General features: G+C 48.7%; 1 protein-coding gene across 1 annotated transcript in view; it reads left to right on the top strand.

Moving 5' to 3' along the window:
- Nucleotides 1–3,766: 3,766 nt before the first annotated feature.
- Nucleotides 3,767–20,784, top strand: part of LOC309550724 (cytosolic phospholipase A2 gamma-like) — a gene marked incomplete at its 3' end in the record, with an annotated part of 188,761 nt that continues 171,743 nt past the window's right edge. The window contains exon 1 of the mRNA XM_082251061.1: nt 3,767–3,795. Coding sequence (XP_082107187.1) covers nt 3,781–3,795 — 15 coding nt within the window. The 5' untranslated portion in view covers nt 3,767–3,780. The remainder of the gene's footprint in view (nt 3,796–20,784) is intronic.

The raw sequence follows: 20,784 nt of genomic DNA, 5'->3' as shown, positions 1-20,784 counted from the left end.
TTGTTTTATTTTTCTGTTTTTTTTTTTGTTGTTTTAAGTTATTTCCCTATCCACATTTGTTTGCAGAGCACTTGCCATGCTCTTAACTACGTTTTGCTGCCATTTGCAGCACTCTAGCCCTTTCCATTGGTGTTTTAGAGCCATTTTAGTGCCTGAAAGTTCAGGTCCCCATTGACTTCAATGGGGTTCGGTGTCCGGGTAAAGTTCGGAAAAAGTCAGAGACACGGATCCAGACTTTTTTTTCAAGTTCGGCCGAACCCGCCGAACACGGACTTCCAGGTGTCCGCTCAACTCTAGTCACAAGTGACACTAAACACAGTGATCAGTAAAAGATCTGTATACCACTGTATATACAGTGCCTTGCAAAAGTATTCGGCCCCCTTGAACTTTTCGACTTTTTGCTACATTTCAGGCTTCAAACATAAAGATATAAAACTGTAATTTTTTGAGAAGAATCAACAACAAGTGGGACACAATCATGAAGTGGAATTAAATTTATTGGATATTTCAAACTATGTAAACAAATAAAAAACTGAAAAATTGGGCGTGCAAAATTATTCAGCCCCCTTAAGTTAATACTTTGTAGCGCCACATTTTGCTGCGATTACAGCTGTAAGTCGCGTGGGGTACGTCTCTATCAGTTTTGCACATCAAGAGACTGAAATTTTTGCCAATTCCTCCTTGCAAAACAGCTGGAGCTCAGTGAGGTTGGATGCAGAGCGTTTGTGAACAGCAGTTCTCAGTTCTTTCCACAGATTCTCGATTGGATTCAGGTCTGGACTTTGACTTGGCCATTCTAACACCTGGATATGTTTATTTGTGAACCATTCCATTGTAGATTTTGCTTTATGTTTTGGATCATTGTCTTGTTGGAAGACAAATCTCCGTCCCAGTCTCAGGTCTTTTGCAGACTCCATCAGGTTTTCTTCCAGAATGGTCCTGTATTTGGCTCCATCCATCTTCCCATCAATTTTAACCATCTTCCCTGTCCCTGCTGAAGAAAAGCCGGCCCAAACCATGATGCTGCCACCACCTTGTTTGACAGTGGGGATGGTGTGTTCAGGGTGATGAGCTGTGTTGCTTTTACGCCAAACATAACGTTTTGCATTGTTGCCAAAAAGTTTGATTTTGGTTTCATCTGACCAGAGCCCCTTCTTCCACATGTTTGGTGTGTCTCCCAGGTGGCTTGTGGCAAACTTTAAATGACACTTTTTATGGATATCTTTAAGAAATGGCTTTCTTCTTGCCACTCTTCCATAGAGGCCAGATTTGTGCAGTATACGACTGATTGTTGTCCTATGGACAGAGTCTCCCACCTCAGCTGTAGATCTCTGCAGTTCATCCAGAGTGATCATGGGCCTCTTGGCTGCATCTCTGATCAGTCTTCTCCTTGTATGAGCTGAAAGTTTAGAGGGGCGGCCAGGTCTTCGTAGATTTGCATTTCAATATTATCGCTTGCACAGTGCTCCTTGGGATGGTTAAAGCTTGGGAAATCTTTTTGCATCCAAATCCGGCTTTAAACTTCTCCACAACAGTATCTTGGACCTGCCTGGTGTATTCCTGGTTCTTCATGATGCTCTCTGCGATTTAAACGGACCTCTGAGACTATCACAATGCAGGTGCATTTATACGGAGACTTGATTACACACAGGTGGATTCTATTTATCATCATTAGTCATTTAGGTCAACATTGGATCATTCAGAGATCCTCACTGAACTTCTGGAGAGAGTTTGCTGCACTGAAAGTAAAGGGGCTGAATAATTTTGCACGCCCAATTTTTCAGTTTTTTATTTGTTAACAAAGTTTGAAATATCCAATAAATTTAGTTCCACTTCATGATTGTGTCCCACTTGTTGTTGATTCTTCACATAAAATTACAGTTTTATATCTTTATGTTTGAAGCCTGAAATGTGGCAAAAGGTCGAAAAGTTCAAGGGGGCTGAATACTTTCACAAGGCACTGTAGTGTTCACTGTGAGGGGTTTGGGGGGGGGGGTGTTCAGGGGTGATCAATGGTGTTAAATGTGCCTATGTGAGGTGGTGTTAGTATGCTGTTGGTGGAACTCACGTTTTAGATGTCTCCCTTTCTTCTCCTGGAACCGAAAGCGCTCCAGGAGGCAAAATTGCATCACTTCCCCTGCCTGTGTTTACATTACACAGGCAGGGGACATGATGCCATTGGCCAGAACCGATCACCAGATCCAGACCAAAAATCATTGGTCTGGATCTGGTGACTGATTCGTTCTGAGCTGAATCAGCCGTGAATGCCCCCGACGTAGGTCTGCGTCGCTGGACCTAGCCGAGCCGCTCTGTTGCAGTAGCAGCAATGTGAGTGGTCGGCAAGTGGCTAAAATTAGATAATCAATGTAATTCACTTTACCTGACTGTTACGGAACAGGGCACCCCTGAGCAGGTACCTCCGTTGACAGATGCTCCTAGTGCTTCCCGAGGGCTCCAAGCACTCCACCAGACACCGTAAGCACTTCAGACTCCACGAACCGCCGCAGCTTGGTTAGGATCTTGGCATCTCCTACCCATCCTGGACCAACGACAAGGCCCCAGGTTCCTGTGGGTGAACCTCTCTTTCCCCAGAGAGTGCAGCACGAACAAGCTCTTACACAAACTCTTATAAGAGCTTAGTGATTCTCTAAGGGAGTATGGAAGACCATAGCAATCCCTGCAGCAGATTCCCCCAATAACGAGACAAAGCTCCGAGATGAGGGTAAAACAGGAACAACATTTATTGGAAGAACAGAGCACACTTTTATACAGAAATTGGAACCTCCTTCCCCCAACAACCGCTTTCCCATTGTTCAATTGTAAAGTACTTGCAGTTCTCACTAAGGTCCTCTCCAGCATATGCAAATGAGGGCTTGAAAATGAGTCAACAGGGATTGGTCAGATAGCTTAGACCAATGCAAGGAGACAGAAGCCCCAGGGGGCAATCAATGTACACAATAGTCAGACACCGAACAATGGTTCCCTAACGAGCCCTCAATACACATTACTCTGAGTGTCAATAGACCGCCCGTCTCCTCAGAACTTCCTTACAGTTTACAGGAATACGTTTTAGCTTCCAGGAGAGGTAAGGCTCCATTAGCCACATGTTTAAAGAAACACAAAAAGACACAAAAATGCATAACTCCCAGTCTACTGAACAGAACCCCCACATTCAACCCATCCCCAGATAGCCTGGATCTGAGCGCTCAACATATCCAAACAGCGCTCAGATGCCACAAGCACAGTCAAATTGCCATGGGGTTTACGTTTAGCCTGGGCTGATGAGAGGGTCCATAGTCCCATTGCAGGAGGCGAGCAACCAGGCTTCTCCAACGCCCAGTGGCGAGATTGGTCTCGTCACACTGACAGTATATGCTTTGACTCGTGTTGATGTGTTGTTATCAGGGTTGGACTGTGAAGGATTTATAGGTGATAATTTAATAAACTTTGTTTCATTGTTGTCTGCAGTTCCATGGAAGAGCTTTTTTTTTTTTAATTAGCCCCAGGGCCTTATCAATGACACCTGGCATAATCTGATAAGAAGAAGAAGAAGTCTGGGTACCGCCCAATGATATTACATCAGTTCAGGTTTATAAAAGACTCAAAACTTACACACAATTCAATAAACCTTCCCAATCACACTTCTATCATCATCTGAATTTTGCTACAACCATCGGTATCCTGTCTTCTGTATATCTCAGCTAAACAAATTCAGAAGTCTTACTGCTGCATTTTGTTTTAACAAATTTACAGCGGTAGCGTGACCTACCTTCATCTCCAATGACGGGCAATGAGGTGAGTGACTTTCTATTCATTTTTACTAATGTGATACTAAATCATTTCATGCAATCAGAGTAAAGAAATCACAGTGGAAACTGAAAATTGAAAGGATTAAAAGAGGTGCATGGAAGCCAGCCAGCCCCCAGTCTGATGTACTCTCCAGTCTGCCACCAACCAAGTAGAGCTGTCTCACTATATAAATAAAGAACAGGGGTTTAGTTGACACGCATTTGCAAACGCATGTGTAAGCTGCAGGGCCTCTACACGGCACCCTTTGTTACCTGCAGTCCTAACACTGACTATTTTGAGTGTCTCCACAATGGAAGCAATGGATAGATGGGAGACAGGTGGAAGGGAGGCAGCCCAAACCTCCCCCAACCCGCTCCCATCTATGACTGGTCTAATATATCATAGCTCTAGAACTCACAGTGAGCAAACAAAAATCAAACAGGGGGAGGAATGGTGGGCAGGGCTATTGGTGAGAAAAAATTGCACTAGAAGTGGTAGGGGCTTCAAACTTGAACCTGGATATGGAGTGCAGGTCAGAAGTATGTAATAAGATTTAACCGGAATGTTATAAGTTATGTTATGTTTGTGTCAACGAATAATAATTTAAGTGTATTTTTTGTGAAAAAATTGTTTTGTAATTTTTTATTGGGGGGGGGGGTGGAGGCATCAGGTAGGCTGTACAGGGCCCCGTGATTTCTAGCAGCAGCCCTGAACACAGTGATTAGTACCAATATTCTGTGTGCATTCATTACTAAAGCATTGTAAACTGTGTTTACTATAGTTCAGTTTGTGAATAAATAGCGATCTCTATACAGACTCCTATTCATTCATCTACAGTGCAGGTGAAGCTGCAGAGAAGGGGATTGTCTTCAGTCTCTTCCCCTGTCTCAATAAAAAGACATAGGAGTTCTGTTAAGATCCCTGATGTCTCTTCAAAGCCCCCCCCCCCCCCCCCAAAAAAAAAAAAAAATGTAAAAGTCAATTATACCCGTGTAAAAAAGAAATAAAAATAAAAAAAACATAGTGAGAGTAGATTTAGACATGTATCTAAATCTCCCTTGCCTCTAATGCCTGATCTATCTTCGGATCACGCTCCAGAGTCTACTTACAGGCAGTGAGGAAGCGATGTGTGGCTTCCTCACCGACTGTTTTAACCTCATTTTTGCTGAGCTTCCCCATTGACTTAAATGTGTAGCATTCAGCTGGCAGCATCGATTCAAGTTGGGTCAACTTTGCTGCAGGCGCAAAGCAAAGCATCGCGGCCGCAGCATGTAAACACCCCCGGGTGCTGCCTAATGTACCCTAAAGGGGGATGGTTGGTGAGTGGCAGAAATGCAGCTCAACAGCACATTTTTGCAAGCCTAAACAAGGCATCGCTCAAGCGGCTCATACTACAGTGAGGCTGTGTTTAGCTGCACAGGGATGCACAGGTGTTCTGCGCATCACCATGCAGGCAGTCCCATCGATATCAGTTGGGACACAGCAGCTGCATGGGTGTGCAAAGGTATTCCATGCATTCCTGTGATTCCAGGCAATCCCATTCATTTGGATGTAGCAGCTGCAAGGACACAGCTACTGCTCTCAACTTGACATCCGTGTGGGTGTATGTCCCTGAGCTCACACTGTTTGCGTTTGGGGCCATGCACCTACACCTGTACAGATGTGAGTTCTGTCCTTGCAGCCACAGCATCCCAATTGACATGAATAGGACTGCCTGTATAGGGATGTACAGAACATCTTTCCATCCCCGTGTGGGTAAACATGGCCCTCCATGGGTGTATGCTTTAGTACACCCCACTGAATGAGGTAGGAATTTAGCAAGAGTTTTGTAAGTTATGTTGTGTTTTTGTGCAAACAAGGAGTTTAGTGCTTTTATAGCAAAGTATTGTTTTGATAAACATTTGTGCAAATATCACGGGGCCTAAAAAAATCAGTAGCACCTCCTTTTCATTCTCCTGGTCATGTGCTTTCAGAAAATATACAGTTTGGTGGGTCTTTTACAAACTCTGAAGCTGTAAGTGAAAAATAAAAAACCTCCAGATTTTTAAAGAAACTTGGTTACCTACAGTTTTGCTTATGTTTAGGGTTGAGCGAACACGGACTGTATTGTTCGTGTTCGTACCGAATAATTGGAATTTTATTTCCGGGTTTTGTATGCACTGGCGTGCTTTTCATGGCGGGCTTTCAACAGGCAATCAACAAGCGTTTAACTGGTGTGCCTTAAGCCATCCCAGCCATGCCTACAAATGTATTAGTAGCTGTGATTGGCCATCTGAAGCATGTGACCAAGTCTTTATAAGTTTGAGACGGAGCGCCGCTGCGTTATTATGCTGTAGTTCAGGGACAGAGCACACATCATACTTGCTGGTTGCTGATTAGGGACAGACAGGCAAAAATCATATTGTGTCCGGATAGAATTGAGGGACAGGTCGGAGTGTTTTAGGCAGGGCGAGTTGTAGGGCATTTTAGGGCGAGGCTACTGATTTTTAGGGTCAGTGTTCTACAATCGATTGCTGTGTGGGGGGGGTTTGCAGTGACCGATCTTATCAATCCTTTTAGGGAGAGGCTGGAGATAGGCAGGTGTCAGTGGTCCACATCGATTTTGCTGTGTGTGGGGTGCAGTGAACACAATCTTTTTGCCCACTGAGGAGGACGGAGAAAAGTATTTTTTATCAGTCACTGTGGGCAGCGTTTTTCCTGACTGTGCTGACTGTGATAATACACTGCTGTGTTCACATGTGCTATTGAGTGATTTCAAAAGTTATACACTTTTTTCTATTCCACTATTCAATATTCACCCTTGGGTTAAAAAAATTTAATTGTGGCATAGTCTGTACTAATCTAGTTAAAAATTACAAACTTAAAAGGGGAATTTTTTTTTTCCCTCCATAGCCTGCAGCAGAGCTAACTGATATAAGACACTGCTGTTCACATGTGCTATTGATAAATCACCAATTTTATATCATATTTTCTATTCCGCTATTCAATAAAAACCTTTGGGTATAAACAATTAAATTGCGGGATAGTCTGTGTCGGTACGTGTGAGATACACCTTTCCAATTTTTGGGGTGCATCTCATACTTCCGAGGATTTGAGGGTGCTGCCTGTTCCGAACTCCTCCTACTCCTCATCCTGCCTTTGGGGGTACAAAAAATAGTAATTGGGGCCTAGTCTGGTTCTGTACGTGTGAGATACATACACCTTTTTTTGATAATATTTTCTATTCCGCTATTCAATCAAAACCTTTGGGTATAAACAATTAAATTGCAGGATAGTCTGTGTCGGTACGTGTGAGATACACCTTTCCAATTTTTGGGGCGCATCTCATACTGCCGAGGATTTGAGGGTGCTGCCTGTTCCGAACTCCTCCTACTCCTCATCCTGCCTTTGGGGGTACAAAAAATAGTAATTGGGGCCTAGTCTGGGTCTGTACGTGTGAGATACATACACCTTTTTTTGATAATATTTTCTATTCCGCTATTCAATCAAAACCTTTGGGTATAAACAATTAAATTGCGGGATAGTCTGTGTCGGTACGTGTGAGATACACCTTTCCAATTTTTGGGGCGCATCTCATACTGCCAAGGATTTGAGGGTGCTGCCTGTTCCGAACTCCTCCTACTCCTCATCCTGCCTTTGGGGGTACAAAAAATAGTAATTGGGGCCTAGTCTGGTTCTGTACGTGTGAGATACATACACCTTTTTTTGATAATATTTTCTATTCCGCTATTCAATCAAAACCTTTGGGTATAAACAATTAAATTGCAGGATAGTCTGTGTCGGTACGTGTGAGATACACCTTTCCAATTTTTGGGGCGCATCTCATACTGCCGAGGATTTGAGGGTGCTGCCTGTTCCGAACTCCTCCTACTCCTCATCCTGCCTTTGGGGGTACAAAAAATAGTAATTGGGGCCTAGTCTGGGTCTGTACGTGTGAGATACATACACCTTTTTTTGATAATATTTTCTATTCCGCTATTCAATCAAAACCTTTGGGTATAAACAATTAAATTGCGGGATAGTCTGTGTCGGTACGTGTGAGATACACCTTTCCAATTTTTGGGGTGCATCTCATACTTCCGAGGATTTGAGGGTGCTGCCTGTTCCGAACTACTCCTACTCCTCATCCTGCCTTTGGGGGTACAAAAAATAGTAATTGGGGCCTAGTCTGGTTTTGTACGTGTGAGATACATACACCTTTTTTTGATAATATTTTCTATTCCACTATTCAATCTACACCTTTGGGTATAAACAAATAAATTGCGGGATAGTCTGTGTCGGTACGTGTGAGATACACCTTTCCAATTTTTGGGGTGCATCTCATACTTCTGAGGATTTGAGGGTGCTGCCTGTTCCGAACTCCTCCTACTCCTCATCCTGCCTTTGGGGGTACAAAAAATAGTAATTGGGGCCTAGTCTGGGTCTGTACGTGTGAGATACATACACCTTTTGATATCATATTTTCTATTCCGCTATTCAATCAAAACCTTTGGGTATAAACAATTAAATTGCGGGATAGTCTGTGTCGGTACGTGTGAGATACACCTTTCAAATTTTTGGGGCGCATCTCATACTGCCGAGGATTTGAGGGTGCTGCCTGTTCCGAACTCCTCCTACTCCTCATCCTGCCTTTTGGGGGTACAAAAAATAGTAATTGGGGCCTAGTCTGGTTCTGTACGTGTGAGATACATACACCTTTTTTTGATAATATTTTCTATTCCGCTATTCAATCAAAACCTTTGAGTATAAACAATTAAATTGCGGGATAGTCTGTGTCGGTACGTGTGAGATACACCTTTCCAATTTTTGGGGTGCATCTCATACTTCTGAGGATTTGAGGGTGCTGCCTGTTCCGAACTCCTCCTACTCCTTATCCTGCCTTTAGGGGTACAAAAAATAGTAATTGGGGCCTACTCTGGTTCTGTACGTGTGAGATACATACACCTTTTGATATCATATTTTCTATTCCGCTATTCAATCAAAACCTTTGGGTATAAACAATTAAATTGCGGGATAGTCTGTGTCGGTACGTGTGAGATACACCTTTCCAATTTTTGGGGCGCATCTCATACTGCCAAGGATATGAGGGTGCTTCAGTCTGCCTCCTGCCTCTTCCGAACTCCTCCTACTCCTCATCCTGCCTTTAGGGTACAAAAAATAGTAATCGGGGCCTAGTTTGTGTTTGTACGTGTGAGATACACCGTTTTGTAAAATTTGTCCTATTCCGCTATTCAATATACACCCTGTTTGAGTGTAAAAAATTAAATTGCGGGATAGTCTGTATTGGTACATGTGAGATACACCTTTTTAAATTTGTTTTGGTGCATCTCCTTCTACCCCTGAGGATTGCAGGGCGCTTCAGTTTGCCTCCTGTTCCCAACTCCTCCTACTCCTCTTCCTCATCCTGCCTTTAGGGTACAAAAAATTGTAATCGGGGCCTAGCCTGTGTTTGTACGTGTGAGATACACCGTATTATAACATTTTTCCTATTCCGCTATTCAATATACACCCTTTTGGAGTGTAAAAAATTAAATTACGGCATAGTCTGTATCGGTACGTGTGAGATACACCTTTTAAATTTGTTTGGCGCATCTCCTTCCACCGCCAAGGATTGCAGGGCGCTTCAGTTTGCCTCCTGTTCCCAACTCCTCCTACTCCTCTACCTCATCCTCCCTTTAGGGTACAAAAAATTTTTAATCGGGGCCTAGTCTGTGTTTGTACGTGTGAGATACACCATTTTTTATCCTTTTTTCTATTCCGCTATTCAATATACACCCTTTTGGGGTAAAAAACATTAAATTGCGGCATAGTTTGCATATTTGACTGTGAGATACACCCGTGCGATACTGTTGTTGTTTTGTTCCGCTATTCAATAAACACCTTTCTAGGGCAAGATCATAAATTACAGAAATATGAGGAGACCGTCAAATAGGGGCCGTGGCCTGGGTCATGGTGCTGCTGGTAGAGCTCCTGTTGCAAGGAGAGGACATGGTCGATCTGTGCCAGCTACACGCACGAGTGAAACACCTTCCTCAAGTGTGAGTAGGCGACAGAACCTGCAGCAGTATTTGGTAGGGCATAATGCGCCTCTAGACGTGATGAGGCCTGAAGAAGTACAGGCGATAGTAGATTGGGTTGCTGACAGTGCCTCCAGTTCCTTCACATTGTCTCCCACCCAGTCTACTGCAGAAAGGTCAGAGTTGGCACCTGCAGCCAATGTCCAACCGTTTTCACCTCACCCCCTTGCAAATCAGGCAAGCAGTCTGAGCCCCAATCCATACAGCAGTCTCTTGTTCTTTTTGAGGACTCTGTCAGCAGGGTTTCCCAGGGCCATCCACCTAGCCCTGCCCCAGAAGTGGAAGAGATTGAGTGCAGCGATGGCCAACCACTTATTTCTCAAGATGAGTACATGCAAGGACCATCGCAGCACGTGTCCGATGATGACGAAACGCAGGTGCCAACTGCTGCGGCGTTTAGAATTGTGGAGACCGACAAGGAGGGCAGGGGTGAAGACTGGGTGGAAGATGATGTCCTCGACCCCACATGGAATGAAGGTCATGCAGGTGACCTGAGTAGTTTGGAGGAAGAGGCGGTGGTCGCACAGAGCCACCAGCACAGCAGAAGAGGGAGCAGGGTGCAGAAGCGGAGCGGCCGTGCCCTAGACACTACGCCTGCTACTGCCCAACGCAGCAAGGGAACGAGCACAGCAAAGCCAGCTCAAAGGAGTTCTCTAGCGTGGAAGTTCTTTAGAAAATGTGCTGATGACAGGACACGAGTGGTTTGCACCCTGTGCAATCAGAGCCTGAAGCGAGGCATAAACCTTCTCAACCTGAGCACAACCTGCATGATCAGGCATCTAAGTGCAAAGAACGAGCAGCAGTGGAGTAGACACCTTCAAAACCAAGAAACGTCTCTGGCTCATCCTGCTTCCTCTTCTGCTGCAGTCTCGGCCGCTCCATCCACATCTGTAGTGATACCGGCACCTGCCACCCCGCAAACAGACGATCTGTCAGCAACACCACCACCTGGGTCACCAACCATCTCCACAATGTCCCGTGGAAGCGTTCAGCTTTCCATCTTCCAAACACTTGAGAGGAAGAGGAAGTACACCCCTACCCACCCGCGATCCCTGGCCCTGAATGCCAGCATTTCAAAATTCTTGGCCTTTGAAATGCTGTCATTCCGTCTGGTGGAGACGCACAGTTTTAAAAACCTTATGTCGGTGGCTGTCCCACAGTACGTCGTGCCCAGACGACACTACTTTTCCAGGCAAGCCATCCCTTCCCTGCACAACCAAGTGGGGGAAAAAATCAGGTGTGCACTGCGCAACGCCATCTGTGCCAAGTTCCACCTAACTACCGATACGTGGACCAGTAAGCACGGTCAGGGGCGTTATATCTGCATTTACCCAGCACACTGGGTAAATGCCGTGGCGGATGGGCCTGAGGCGGATAGCAATTTAGCGCATGTCCTTCCACCACCAAGGATTGCAGGACGCTTCAGTTTGCCTCCTGTTTCTAACTCCTCCTACTCTGCTTCCTCATCCTCTACCGCCTCCTCATCCGGTCAGCGTAACACCTTCACCACCAACTTCAGCACGGCCAGGGGTAAACGACAGCAGGCAGTTTTAAAACTTGCCTGTTTGGGGGAAAAACCACACACCGCGCAGGAGTTGTGGAGGAGCATGGAACAGCAGACAAATGAGTGGCTGCTGCCAGCGAGCCTCAAGCCCGGCCTGGTGGTGTGCGATAACGGGCGAAATCTCATAGCAGGTCTGGGCCTAGCCGGTTTGACGCACATCCCTTGCATGGCGCATGTGCTGAATTTGGTGGTGCAGAGGTTCCTTAAAAACTACCCCGATATGTCAGAGCTGCTGCAGAAAGTGAGGGCCGTCTGTGCGCACTTTCGGCGTTCTCACCCTGCTGCTGCTCGCCTGTCATCGCTGCAGCGTAACTTCGGCCTTCCCGCTCGCCGCCTCATATGTGACGTGCCCACAAGGTGGAACTCCACCTTGCAGCACATGCTGGAAAGACTGTGCGAGCAGCAGCAGGCCATAGTGGAGTTTCAGCTGCAGCACGCACGCGTGAGTCGCTCAGCGGAACAGCACCACTTCACCACCAATAACTGGGCCTCCATGCAAGACCTGTGTGCCTTGTTGCACTGTTTTGAGTACTCCACCAACATGGCCAGTGCCGATGACGCCGTTGTCAGCTTAACTATCCCACTTCTATGCCTCCTTGAAAAAACAATTCGGTCGAGGATGGAAGAGGATGTGGCACAGGATGAGGAGGAGGAGGAGGAGGATGAAGAGGTAACATTTCCAAGGCTTTCAGGGCAGTCATTCGCAAGGGGCTCCGAGGGTGGGTTCTTGCACACACAAACGCCAGGGACACAATTGTCCAGCAGGGGCACAGTTCTGGAGGATGAGGAGGAGGAGCTGGAGGAGGAGATGGAACCATGTTCACAGCAGGGTGGCACCCAGGCCAGCTCATGGCCATCACTGGTGCGTGGCTGGGGGGATACAGAGGACACAGACGATACACCTCCCACAGAGGACAGCCTTTCGTTGCCTCTGGGCAGCCTGGCACACATGAGCGATTACATGACGTACCGTCCTTAATTCACTCACTGCAGCGCGATCGCAAGATGCGCGAGTACAAGCGCACGCTGGTAGACGCGATGCTGCTGGCAATCCCACCTGACAGCGGGGCCACAGTGGAAGCACAAGGCAGAGGAGGAGGAGGAGGAGGAAGAGGTCGCCAACGCAACCAGGGCACCGCCAGCACCTCAGAAGGCAGGGTTAGCATGGCCGAAATGTGGAAAAGCTTTGTCAGCACGCCACAACAAACAGCAGCACCAGCAGCTCATATGGAACGTCTTAGCAGGAGGCAGCATTTCACCAACATGGTGGAGCAGTATGTGTGCACACGCCTAGATGTACTGAATGACGGGTCTGCCCCCTTGAACTTCTGGGTCTCCAAATTGGGCACATGGCCTGAGCCTGCCCTTTACGCCTTGGAGGTGCTGGCGTGCCCTGCAGCCAGTGTATTATCTGAACGGGTATTTAGCACGGCTGGGGGCGTTATCACAGACAAGCGCAGCCGCCTGTCCAGAGACAATGTGGACAAGCTCACGTTCATTAAAATGAACCAGGCATGGATCCCACGGGACTTTTCCGTACCTTGTGCAGAATAGCGATGGATACCAACCTTACCCAGCTATTGTTCTATTTTTGCTCTTTCTCACTCTTTTGGGGTGTACCCTCATTTAAAATTTCTGAAAAAAAGCAGTGTTGGCTACCTCGTCCTCCTCAGGGCCAAATTAACGTAGGGGCTATTGGAGCTGCAGCTCCAGGCCCCTACCTTAATATAGGCCCCGGGTTGGCCATATTCACTGTTACCGCTCTTCTGTCACTTGTAAACACAGAATTCTGGCTTCTATGCTCGCTTCCCCAGGCAGCTCCCTCAGAACCTCCCCACACAGCACGAAGGCCGGACAAGGAGGGACAGTTGCCGATGCATGGATGTGTTTATGGGCTTCAGAGACAGCATCCCATGTTGAATTAGGCATGCATGGCCGCACCCTTCCTCCTCTGGGTGCATGCCAAGCCAAGGCCCTTAAGGCCCTTCAAAATCCTCAGCACCAAGCCCATGATGCTCTTAATCTGGCCCTGGTCCTCCTCCACCGCCGCTTCCACCTACACCGCCCATAGGTGTGCGCAGCCTATTGCATTATGGTGTGCACCCCAAAGTTTAAATACACATGCATGTGTTTGCCTACATGTACATGGCCCCGATACATTACTCTCCCTGCTGGCAAAGTGAAATAGAGCAGAGCAGGTCTGAGGGAGATCTTTCCCATCTCCTCACTGGCAAACAGAGCGATAATGCTATGTGCCCTAGGTGATTAGGGTGTGCCCAGGTACACCCGGCACACCCTGTGTGCACGCCTATGACACCGCCACATCCACCACCACCTCAACCTCCCTCCTACTCCATATGGGCCTCGTCCTTCAGAGATGAAGAACATTGTTTTATTCTTCTGTTTTTTTGTTGTTGTTTTACATTATTTCCCTATCCACATTTGTTTGCAGAGCACTTGCCATGCTCTTAACTACGTTTTGCTGCCATTTGCAGCACTCTAGCCCTTTCCATTGGTGTTTTAGAGCCATTTTAGTGCCTGAAAGTTCGGGTCCCCATTGACTTCAATGGGGTTCGGTGTCCGGGAAAAGTTCGGCAAAAGTCCGGGTGTCACGGAACCATGAACCAGACGTACAACAACAGATAAGTGAAAATAAGACAGCTTTATTGAAAAACAAGCTATAAAGCAAAAGTCCAAACGGATGGCGAAACCGATGCAGAGTCTTTGCGAAGCCAGGGGTCAGGAACCAGCAGGGTAGTCAGACGAAGCCAGGATCAGGAACCAACAGGGTAGTCAGACGAAGCCAGGATCAGGAACCAACAGGGTAGTCAGACGAAGCCAGGAACAGGAACCAGAAGTAGCAGCAGTCTAGTAGCATGTGAACACAGGAGGACCAAGCAGGGAACTGAAGCCACAGACCTCCTATATATATGAGCTAGGCATCCAGCTCCTCCCAGTGGGAAGGAGGAGCCGCAGGGTGGGAGGCTACAAGAAACCCAGAAACCAAGATGGCCGCCAGCACATGTCAAACGAAGGAGAACAGCAAGAAGGTAAGACCATGACAGTACCTCCCCCTCAAGGGCCCCTCCTCCGCGGAGTAAAGAACGGTTTCTGAGGGAAGCGTGCGTGGAAGGCTCGGAGCAAGGCAGGAGCATGGACATCTGCGGAGGGAACCCAGGAACGCTCCTCTGGACCATAACCACGCCAATGAACCAAAAACTGCACCCGACCGCGGACCAGGCGTGAGTCCAGGATATTGCTCACCTCATACTCCTCACGATTGCCCACTCGGACCGGACGAGGCCGAGGAACCGAGGAAGTGAAACGATTACACACCAGAGGCTTCAACAGGGAGACATGAAACACGTTGGAGATCCGCATGCCAGGAGGAAGCGCAAGGGCATAGGCTACCGGGTTTACCCTGCGAAGCACTCGGAAGGGACCAACAAAGCGAGGCGCCAGCTTGGGAGTGGGCACTCGAAGGTTGAGGTTGCGGGTGGACAACCATACACGGTCTCCGGCCTGGTAGGAAGGAGCAGGCGCTCGTCTGCGATCAGCCTGGAGTCTCTGGCGCTGCGCAGAGACCTCAAGGGACTTCTGGATCTGTACCCAAGAAGCACGTAGGATGGAAAGGTGATCCTCCACAGCCGGAATATCCTGGGGAGAGAATACCTCCGGTAACACGGCAGGTTGGAACCCATAGTTGGCCATGAAGGGAGACGTCCCAGAGGAAGAGTTCACCGCCGTGTTCCTGGCAAACTCAGCCCAAGGCAGGAGGTCAACCCAATTGTCTTGGTGATCGGAGACATAGCAACGAAGGAATTGCTCCAAGGCCTGATTGGATCGTTCTGCGGCCCCATTGGACTGAGGGTGGTAGGCCGAGGAGAAGGAGAGATGAATCCCCAACTGGGAGCAAAAGGCGCGCCAGAACCTGGACACAAACTGACTCCCCCGATCCGACACAATCTCCTTGGGCAAACCGTGCAACCGGAAGACCTCCCTGGCAAAAATCGTGGCCAACTCCTGTGCAGAGGGTAACTTCTTGAGAGGAACACAGTGACACATTTTGGAAAACCGATCCACAATCATGAGAATGACCGTATGGCCTCGGGATGCAGGGAGGTCCACAATGAAATCCATCCCCAGGTGTGACCATGGGCGCTCCCCGGTGGCTAAGGGTTGCAGAAGGCCCAACGGAAGGTGCCGAGGGGACTTACTCTGGGCACAAACGGAGCATGCCGCTACATATGCGGCGATGTCGGAACGTAGGGAAGGCCACCAGAACAGACGTGAAACAGCCCAGGACAGCTGATTCTTTCCAGGATGCCCCGCGGTCTTGGAGTTATGGTAGGTTCGCAACAACCGAGTGCGCAACTCCTCAGGCACAAAACATCTGCCGTTGGGTCTCCCAGAGGGAGCACCAGATTGAGCCGCCAAAATCTGCTCACCCAGGGGAGAGGTCAGGCTGGTGCGAATGGCAGCCAGGATCTGATTCGGAGGTATGACCGAAGTCGGAATCGACTCCTCCCTGGACAGGTCGGAGTACTGCCGTGATAAGGCATCAGCCCTGATGTTCTTGGAACCGGGTAGGTAGGAGACCACGTAATTAAAACGTGACAAGAACAGAGCCCATCTGGCCTGACGTGGTGTCAATCTCTTGGCCTCAGAGAGGTAGGTCAGATTCTTGTGGTCCGTCAGGATGAGGACCGGAACCACCGAACCCTCGAGCAAGTGCCTCCATTCTTTAAGAGCCTGCACGATGGCCAATAACTCCCTGTCACCAATCTGGTAGTTGCACTCCGCGGAAGACAGTTTCCGGGAGTAAAACCCACAAGGAAGCAGAGGACCCTCTGGTGTTCTACACTGAGACAGAAGGGCGCCTACTCCCGTCTCAGACGCGTCCACCTCGAGGACAAAGGGCAACCCAGGGTTGGGATGCGACAGAATCGGAGCCGACACAAAGGCGGACTTTAGAGCCTCAAAAGCTCGGATGGCCTCGGGCGGCCAGACCTGGGAATTACTGCCCTTCCTGGTCAGATCCGTGAGAGGCTTGGCTAGCAGGGAAAAGTCCCTGATGAACTTCCGATAATAATTGGAGAAGCCCAAAAAGCGCTGCAGGGAGCGAAGACCACTGGGCTGGGGCCACTGTAAGACAGCCGAAACCTTCTCAGGATCCATGGAGAACCCCTCAGCGGAAATGATGTAACCTAAGAAGGTTACCTGGGATCGGTGAAATTCGCATTTCTCAAGCTTACCGAACAGCTTGTTCTCTCGTAACCGTTGCAACACTCGTTTGACATCCAGAATGTGGGTCTCCATGGACTCAGAATATACCAAGATGTCATCCAGGTAGACCACCACACACTGCTGCAACAGGTCACGGAAAACATCGTTGATGAATTCCTGAAAGACTGCGGGCGCATTGAACAGCCCAAAGGGCATAACCAAGGATTCATAATGACCGGTCCTGGTGTTAAACGCGGTCTTCCACTCATCGCCCGCCTTGATCCTTACGAGGTTATATGCCGCCCTCAGGTCGAGTTTGGTAAAGACCGTGGCCCCTTTAAGGCGATCGAACAGCTCGGAAATCAAGGGTATCGGGTAAGCGTTCTTGATCGTTATGCGATTGAGACCCCTGTAATCGATGCAAGGCCTCAACTCACCGCCCTTCTTTTTCACAAAGAAAAATCCAGCCCCTGCCGGGGACGAGGATTTGCGAATGTGTCCACGTGAAAGCGCCTCCCTCACGTACTCCTCCATGGCCTCATTCTCCGCTACCGACAGTGGATAGACTTTGCCACGAGGAGGAACGGCACCAGATTGTAACTCGATGGCACAATCGTATGGGCGGTGCGGAGGTAGGGCAACGGCGCGCACCTTATCGAATACATCCCGGTACTCCTCGTATTCAGGGGGCAACAGAGAGTCCGAGGAAGTACACAGCAACTTGACAGGCCCATGGATGCAACTAGTCCCACACTGCGGTGACCACGAGAGGATCTCGGCCGATCTCCAATCGAAAATCGGATTATGCTTCTGGAGCCAGGGGTACCCCAAGACCACCGAGTAGTGTGGAGACGAAATAACCTGGAAGCAGACCGACTCTCTGTGGACGGCACCAATGGCTAACCCCACTGGAAGGGTCTCATGAGTCACGTGTGGCGGCAGAAGGGGTCTGCCGTCTATCGCCTCAAGAGCCAGAGGAGAACCTCGAGCCTGCAGAGGAATGGAATTGGCGGCAGCGAACACACTATCAATGAACAAACCACCAGCACCAGAGTCCACCAACGCCTGGGTCGTCACCGAGCCCCCGACCCAGGAAAGGACAACAGTGATCAGTGGTTTGTCAACACGGGAAACCGGGGACGAGGAGACTCCACCCAAGATCTGCCCCCGACAGGATCTCAGGTGCGAGCGTTTCCCTGGACGGTTTGGACATGCCAACCGAAAATGCCCACCGAGACCACAGTACATGCATCGGCCCTCGCGTCTCCGGAGTACCCTCTCCCCCTCGGACAGGCGAGCAAACCCCAGCTGCATGGGTTCACCCCCAGACAAGTCATCCCCAGGAGGGGTGGGAGGAGAGGGAGGCACGGGTGGGACAACAAAGGTAGGCGCCAATCTGTTAGGAGGCCTCCGCAGACTCTCCTTAAAGGAAGGTCTCTCCCTGAGTCTGGTGTCAATCAAAATCAGGAAAGAAATAAGAGACTCGAGCTCCACTGGTAGGTCCTTAGCTGCAACCTCATCCTTCAAGGCATCCGAGAGACCATGAGAGAAAGCAGCGACCAGAGCCACATTATTCCAGCCCACCTCTGCTGCCAGGGTACGAAACTCAATGGCATATTCAGCTACGGATCGTGAACCCTGTCTGATGGACATAAGGAGCTTCGCAGCAGAGGCAGCACGAGCCGGCACATCGAATACCTTCCGAAGAGAAGCAACAAAACCGGAAAACTCGGCAACCACCGGATTGTTGTTCTCCCATAAAGGGCTGGCCCAGGCCAAGGCCTTGTCCGAGAGCAGCGAGATTAAGAAGCCCACCTTTGATCTCTCAGTAGGAAAGGCATGTGGCAGCAACTCGAAATAAATGCCCACCTGGTTAAGGAAACCTCGGCACTGAGTTGGCTCTCCCGCAAAGCGCAGTGGAAGGGGGGCAGAACCGGACATACCCCGAAACACCGCGGGCGCAACAACAGGTGTCGGGGTAGACTCTGGCGCAACAACCGGAGCGGCAGTAGGAGCGGACCCAGGAGCGACAACCGACCCATCGGCAACGGGAGCGAAATGAACCGTGCGTTCAAGCAGGGTTTGCAACGCCACGGCGAACTGACCCAACAGGTGATCCTGCTGATCAAGTCTGGCAACCAGCGTGGGTAGTGAGGATGGCCCTGTACCGTCAGAATTCGTGGCCTGTGGTACCGTGCGTTCAAGCAGGGTTTGCAACGCCACGGCGAACCGACCCAACAGGTGATCCTGCTGATCAAGTCTGGCAACCAGCGTGGGTAGCGAGGATGGCCCTGTACCGTCAGAATTCATGGCTTGGTCCTAATGTCACGGAACCATGAACCAGACGTACAACAACAGATAAGTGAAAATAAGAAAGCTTTATTGAAAAACAAGCTATAAAGCAAAAGTCCAAACGGATGGCGAAACCGATGCAGAGTCTTTGCGAAGCCAGGGGTCAGGAACCAGCAGGGTAGTCAGACGAAGCCAGGATCAGGAACCAACAGGGTAGTCAGACGAAGCCAGGATCAGGAACCAACAGGGTAGTCAGACGAAGCCAGGAACAGGAACCAGAAGTAGCAGCAGTCTAGTAGCATGTGAACACAGGAGGACCAAGCAGGGAACTGAAGCCACAGACCTCCTATATATATGAGCTAGGCATCCAGCTCCTCCCAGTGGGAAGGAGGAGCCGCAGGGTGGGAGGCTACAAGAAACCCAGAAACCAAGATGGCCGCCAGCACATGTCAAACGAAGGAGAACAGCAAGAAGGTAAGACCATGACACCGGGACACGGACCCCGACTTTTTTTCCAAGTTCGGCCGAACCCGCCGAACACGGACATCCAGGTGTCCGCTCAACTCTAGTTACTAACTCTAACCCTAAGTATCTCACCGTAACCCTAACCCTATCCCCTAACACTAAACCTAACCCTAACCCTCTAACCATAACCCTAACCCTCTAACCTTAACTCTAACCCTCTAAGCCTAGCCATAAAAATAACCCTAAACCTAGCCCTAACCCTAATCCTAACCCTAAACCTCTAACCTTAAACTTAACCACCTAACCCTAGCCCTAACCCTAACCCTAGCCCTAACCCTAATTCGTAATTTTTTTCTGGTTCTGGACATGCTACGGAGCTTAAACTTCACAGGTACACTTTTTAGACCCCCCCAGACACTAAATCCAAAGAAATTTATTATTTTTTTTTTTTTTTATTTTTCCAATAATTGGCTCTCTATTAAAAATGAAAATTTTTAAGAACTTTTTTTTGTGTGATTTGGTGTCTGGGGGGTCTAAAAAGTGTACCTGTGAAGTTTCAGCTCTGTAGCATGTCCAGAACCAGAAAAAAAATTAGAATTAGAGTTAGGGCTAGGGTTAGGGTTAGGGCTAGGGCTAGGGTTAGGGCTAGAGTTATTTTTAGTGTTTAGGGTTAGAGGGTTAGGGTTAGAGGCGTAGGGGTAGGGTTACTAACTCTAACCCTAAGTATCTCACCATAACCCTAACCCTATCCCCTAACACTAACCCTAACCCTTAAAGCCCAGTTCCTGTCCCATTTTGGTTTGTTCTGGTCTGTTTGCGGTTGTTTGCGGTGCGTTAAACGGGGAGTTTGGTCTGTCAGAGTTTGGTCTGTCACTGTGAAGCGGGCGTAACCCTTACACTACCTGATCGATACAACATCATACCTGATCGTATACACACACTGGATGTTTTAAAGCACGTTATTCCAAACAATTTAGGAATGTTAGGTGATTTATGCCCTTTATGGATTAAAACCCAACTCTGCGTCAACTACGTAATTTCCATGGGAGTTTTGTCATGGATCCCCCTCCGGCATGCCACAGTCCAAGCGTTAGTCCCCTTGAAACAACTTTTCCATCACTATTGTGGCCAGAAAGAGTCCCTGTGGGTTTTAAAATTCGCCTGCCTATTGAAGTCTTTGGCGGGTTCGCAATGTTCGCCGGTTCGCGAACATTTGCGGAAGTTCGCGTTCGCCGTTCGCGAACATTAAATTTTATGTTCGCGACATCACTACTGCAGACGTGATACAAGAGATGGTCAGAGACTCAGGACATGATACAGGAGATGATCAGAGACTGAGGACATGATACAGGAGATGGTCAGAGACTGAGA

The sequence above is a fragment of the Pelophylax lessonae genome (assembly GCF_965119305.1).
Source record: "Pelophylax lessonae genome assembly, chromosome: 1".
Taxonomy (NCBI): domain Eukaryota; kingdom Metazoa; phylum Chordata; class Amphibia; order Anura; family Ranidae; genus Pelophylax; species Pelophylax lessonae.
This window is presented reverse-complemented; position numbering and strand designations above follow the sequence as displayed.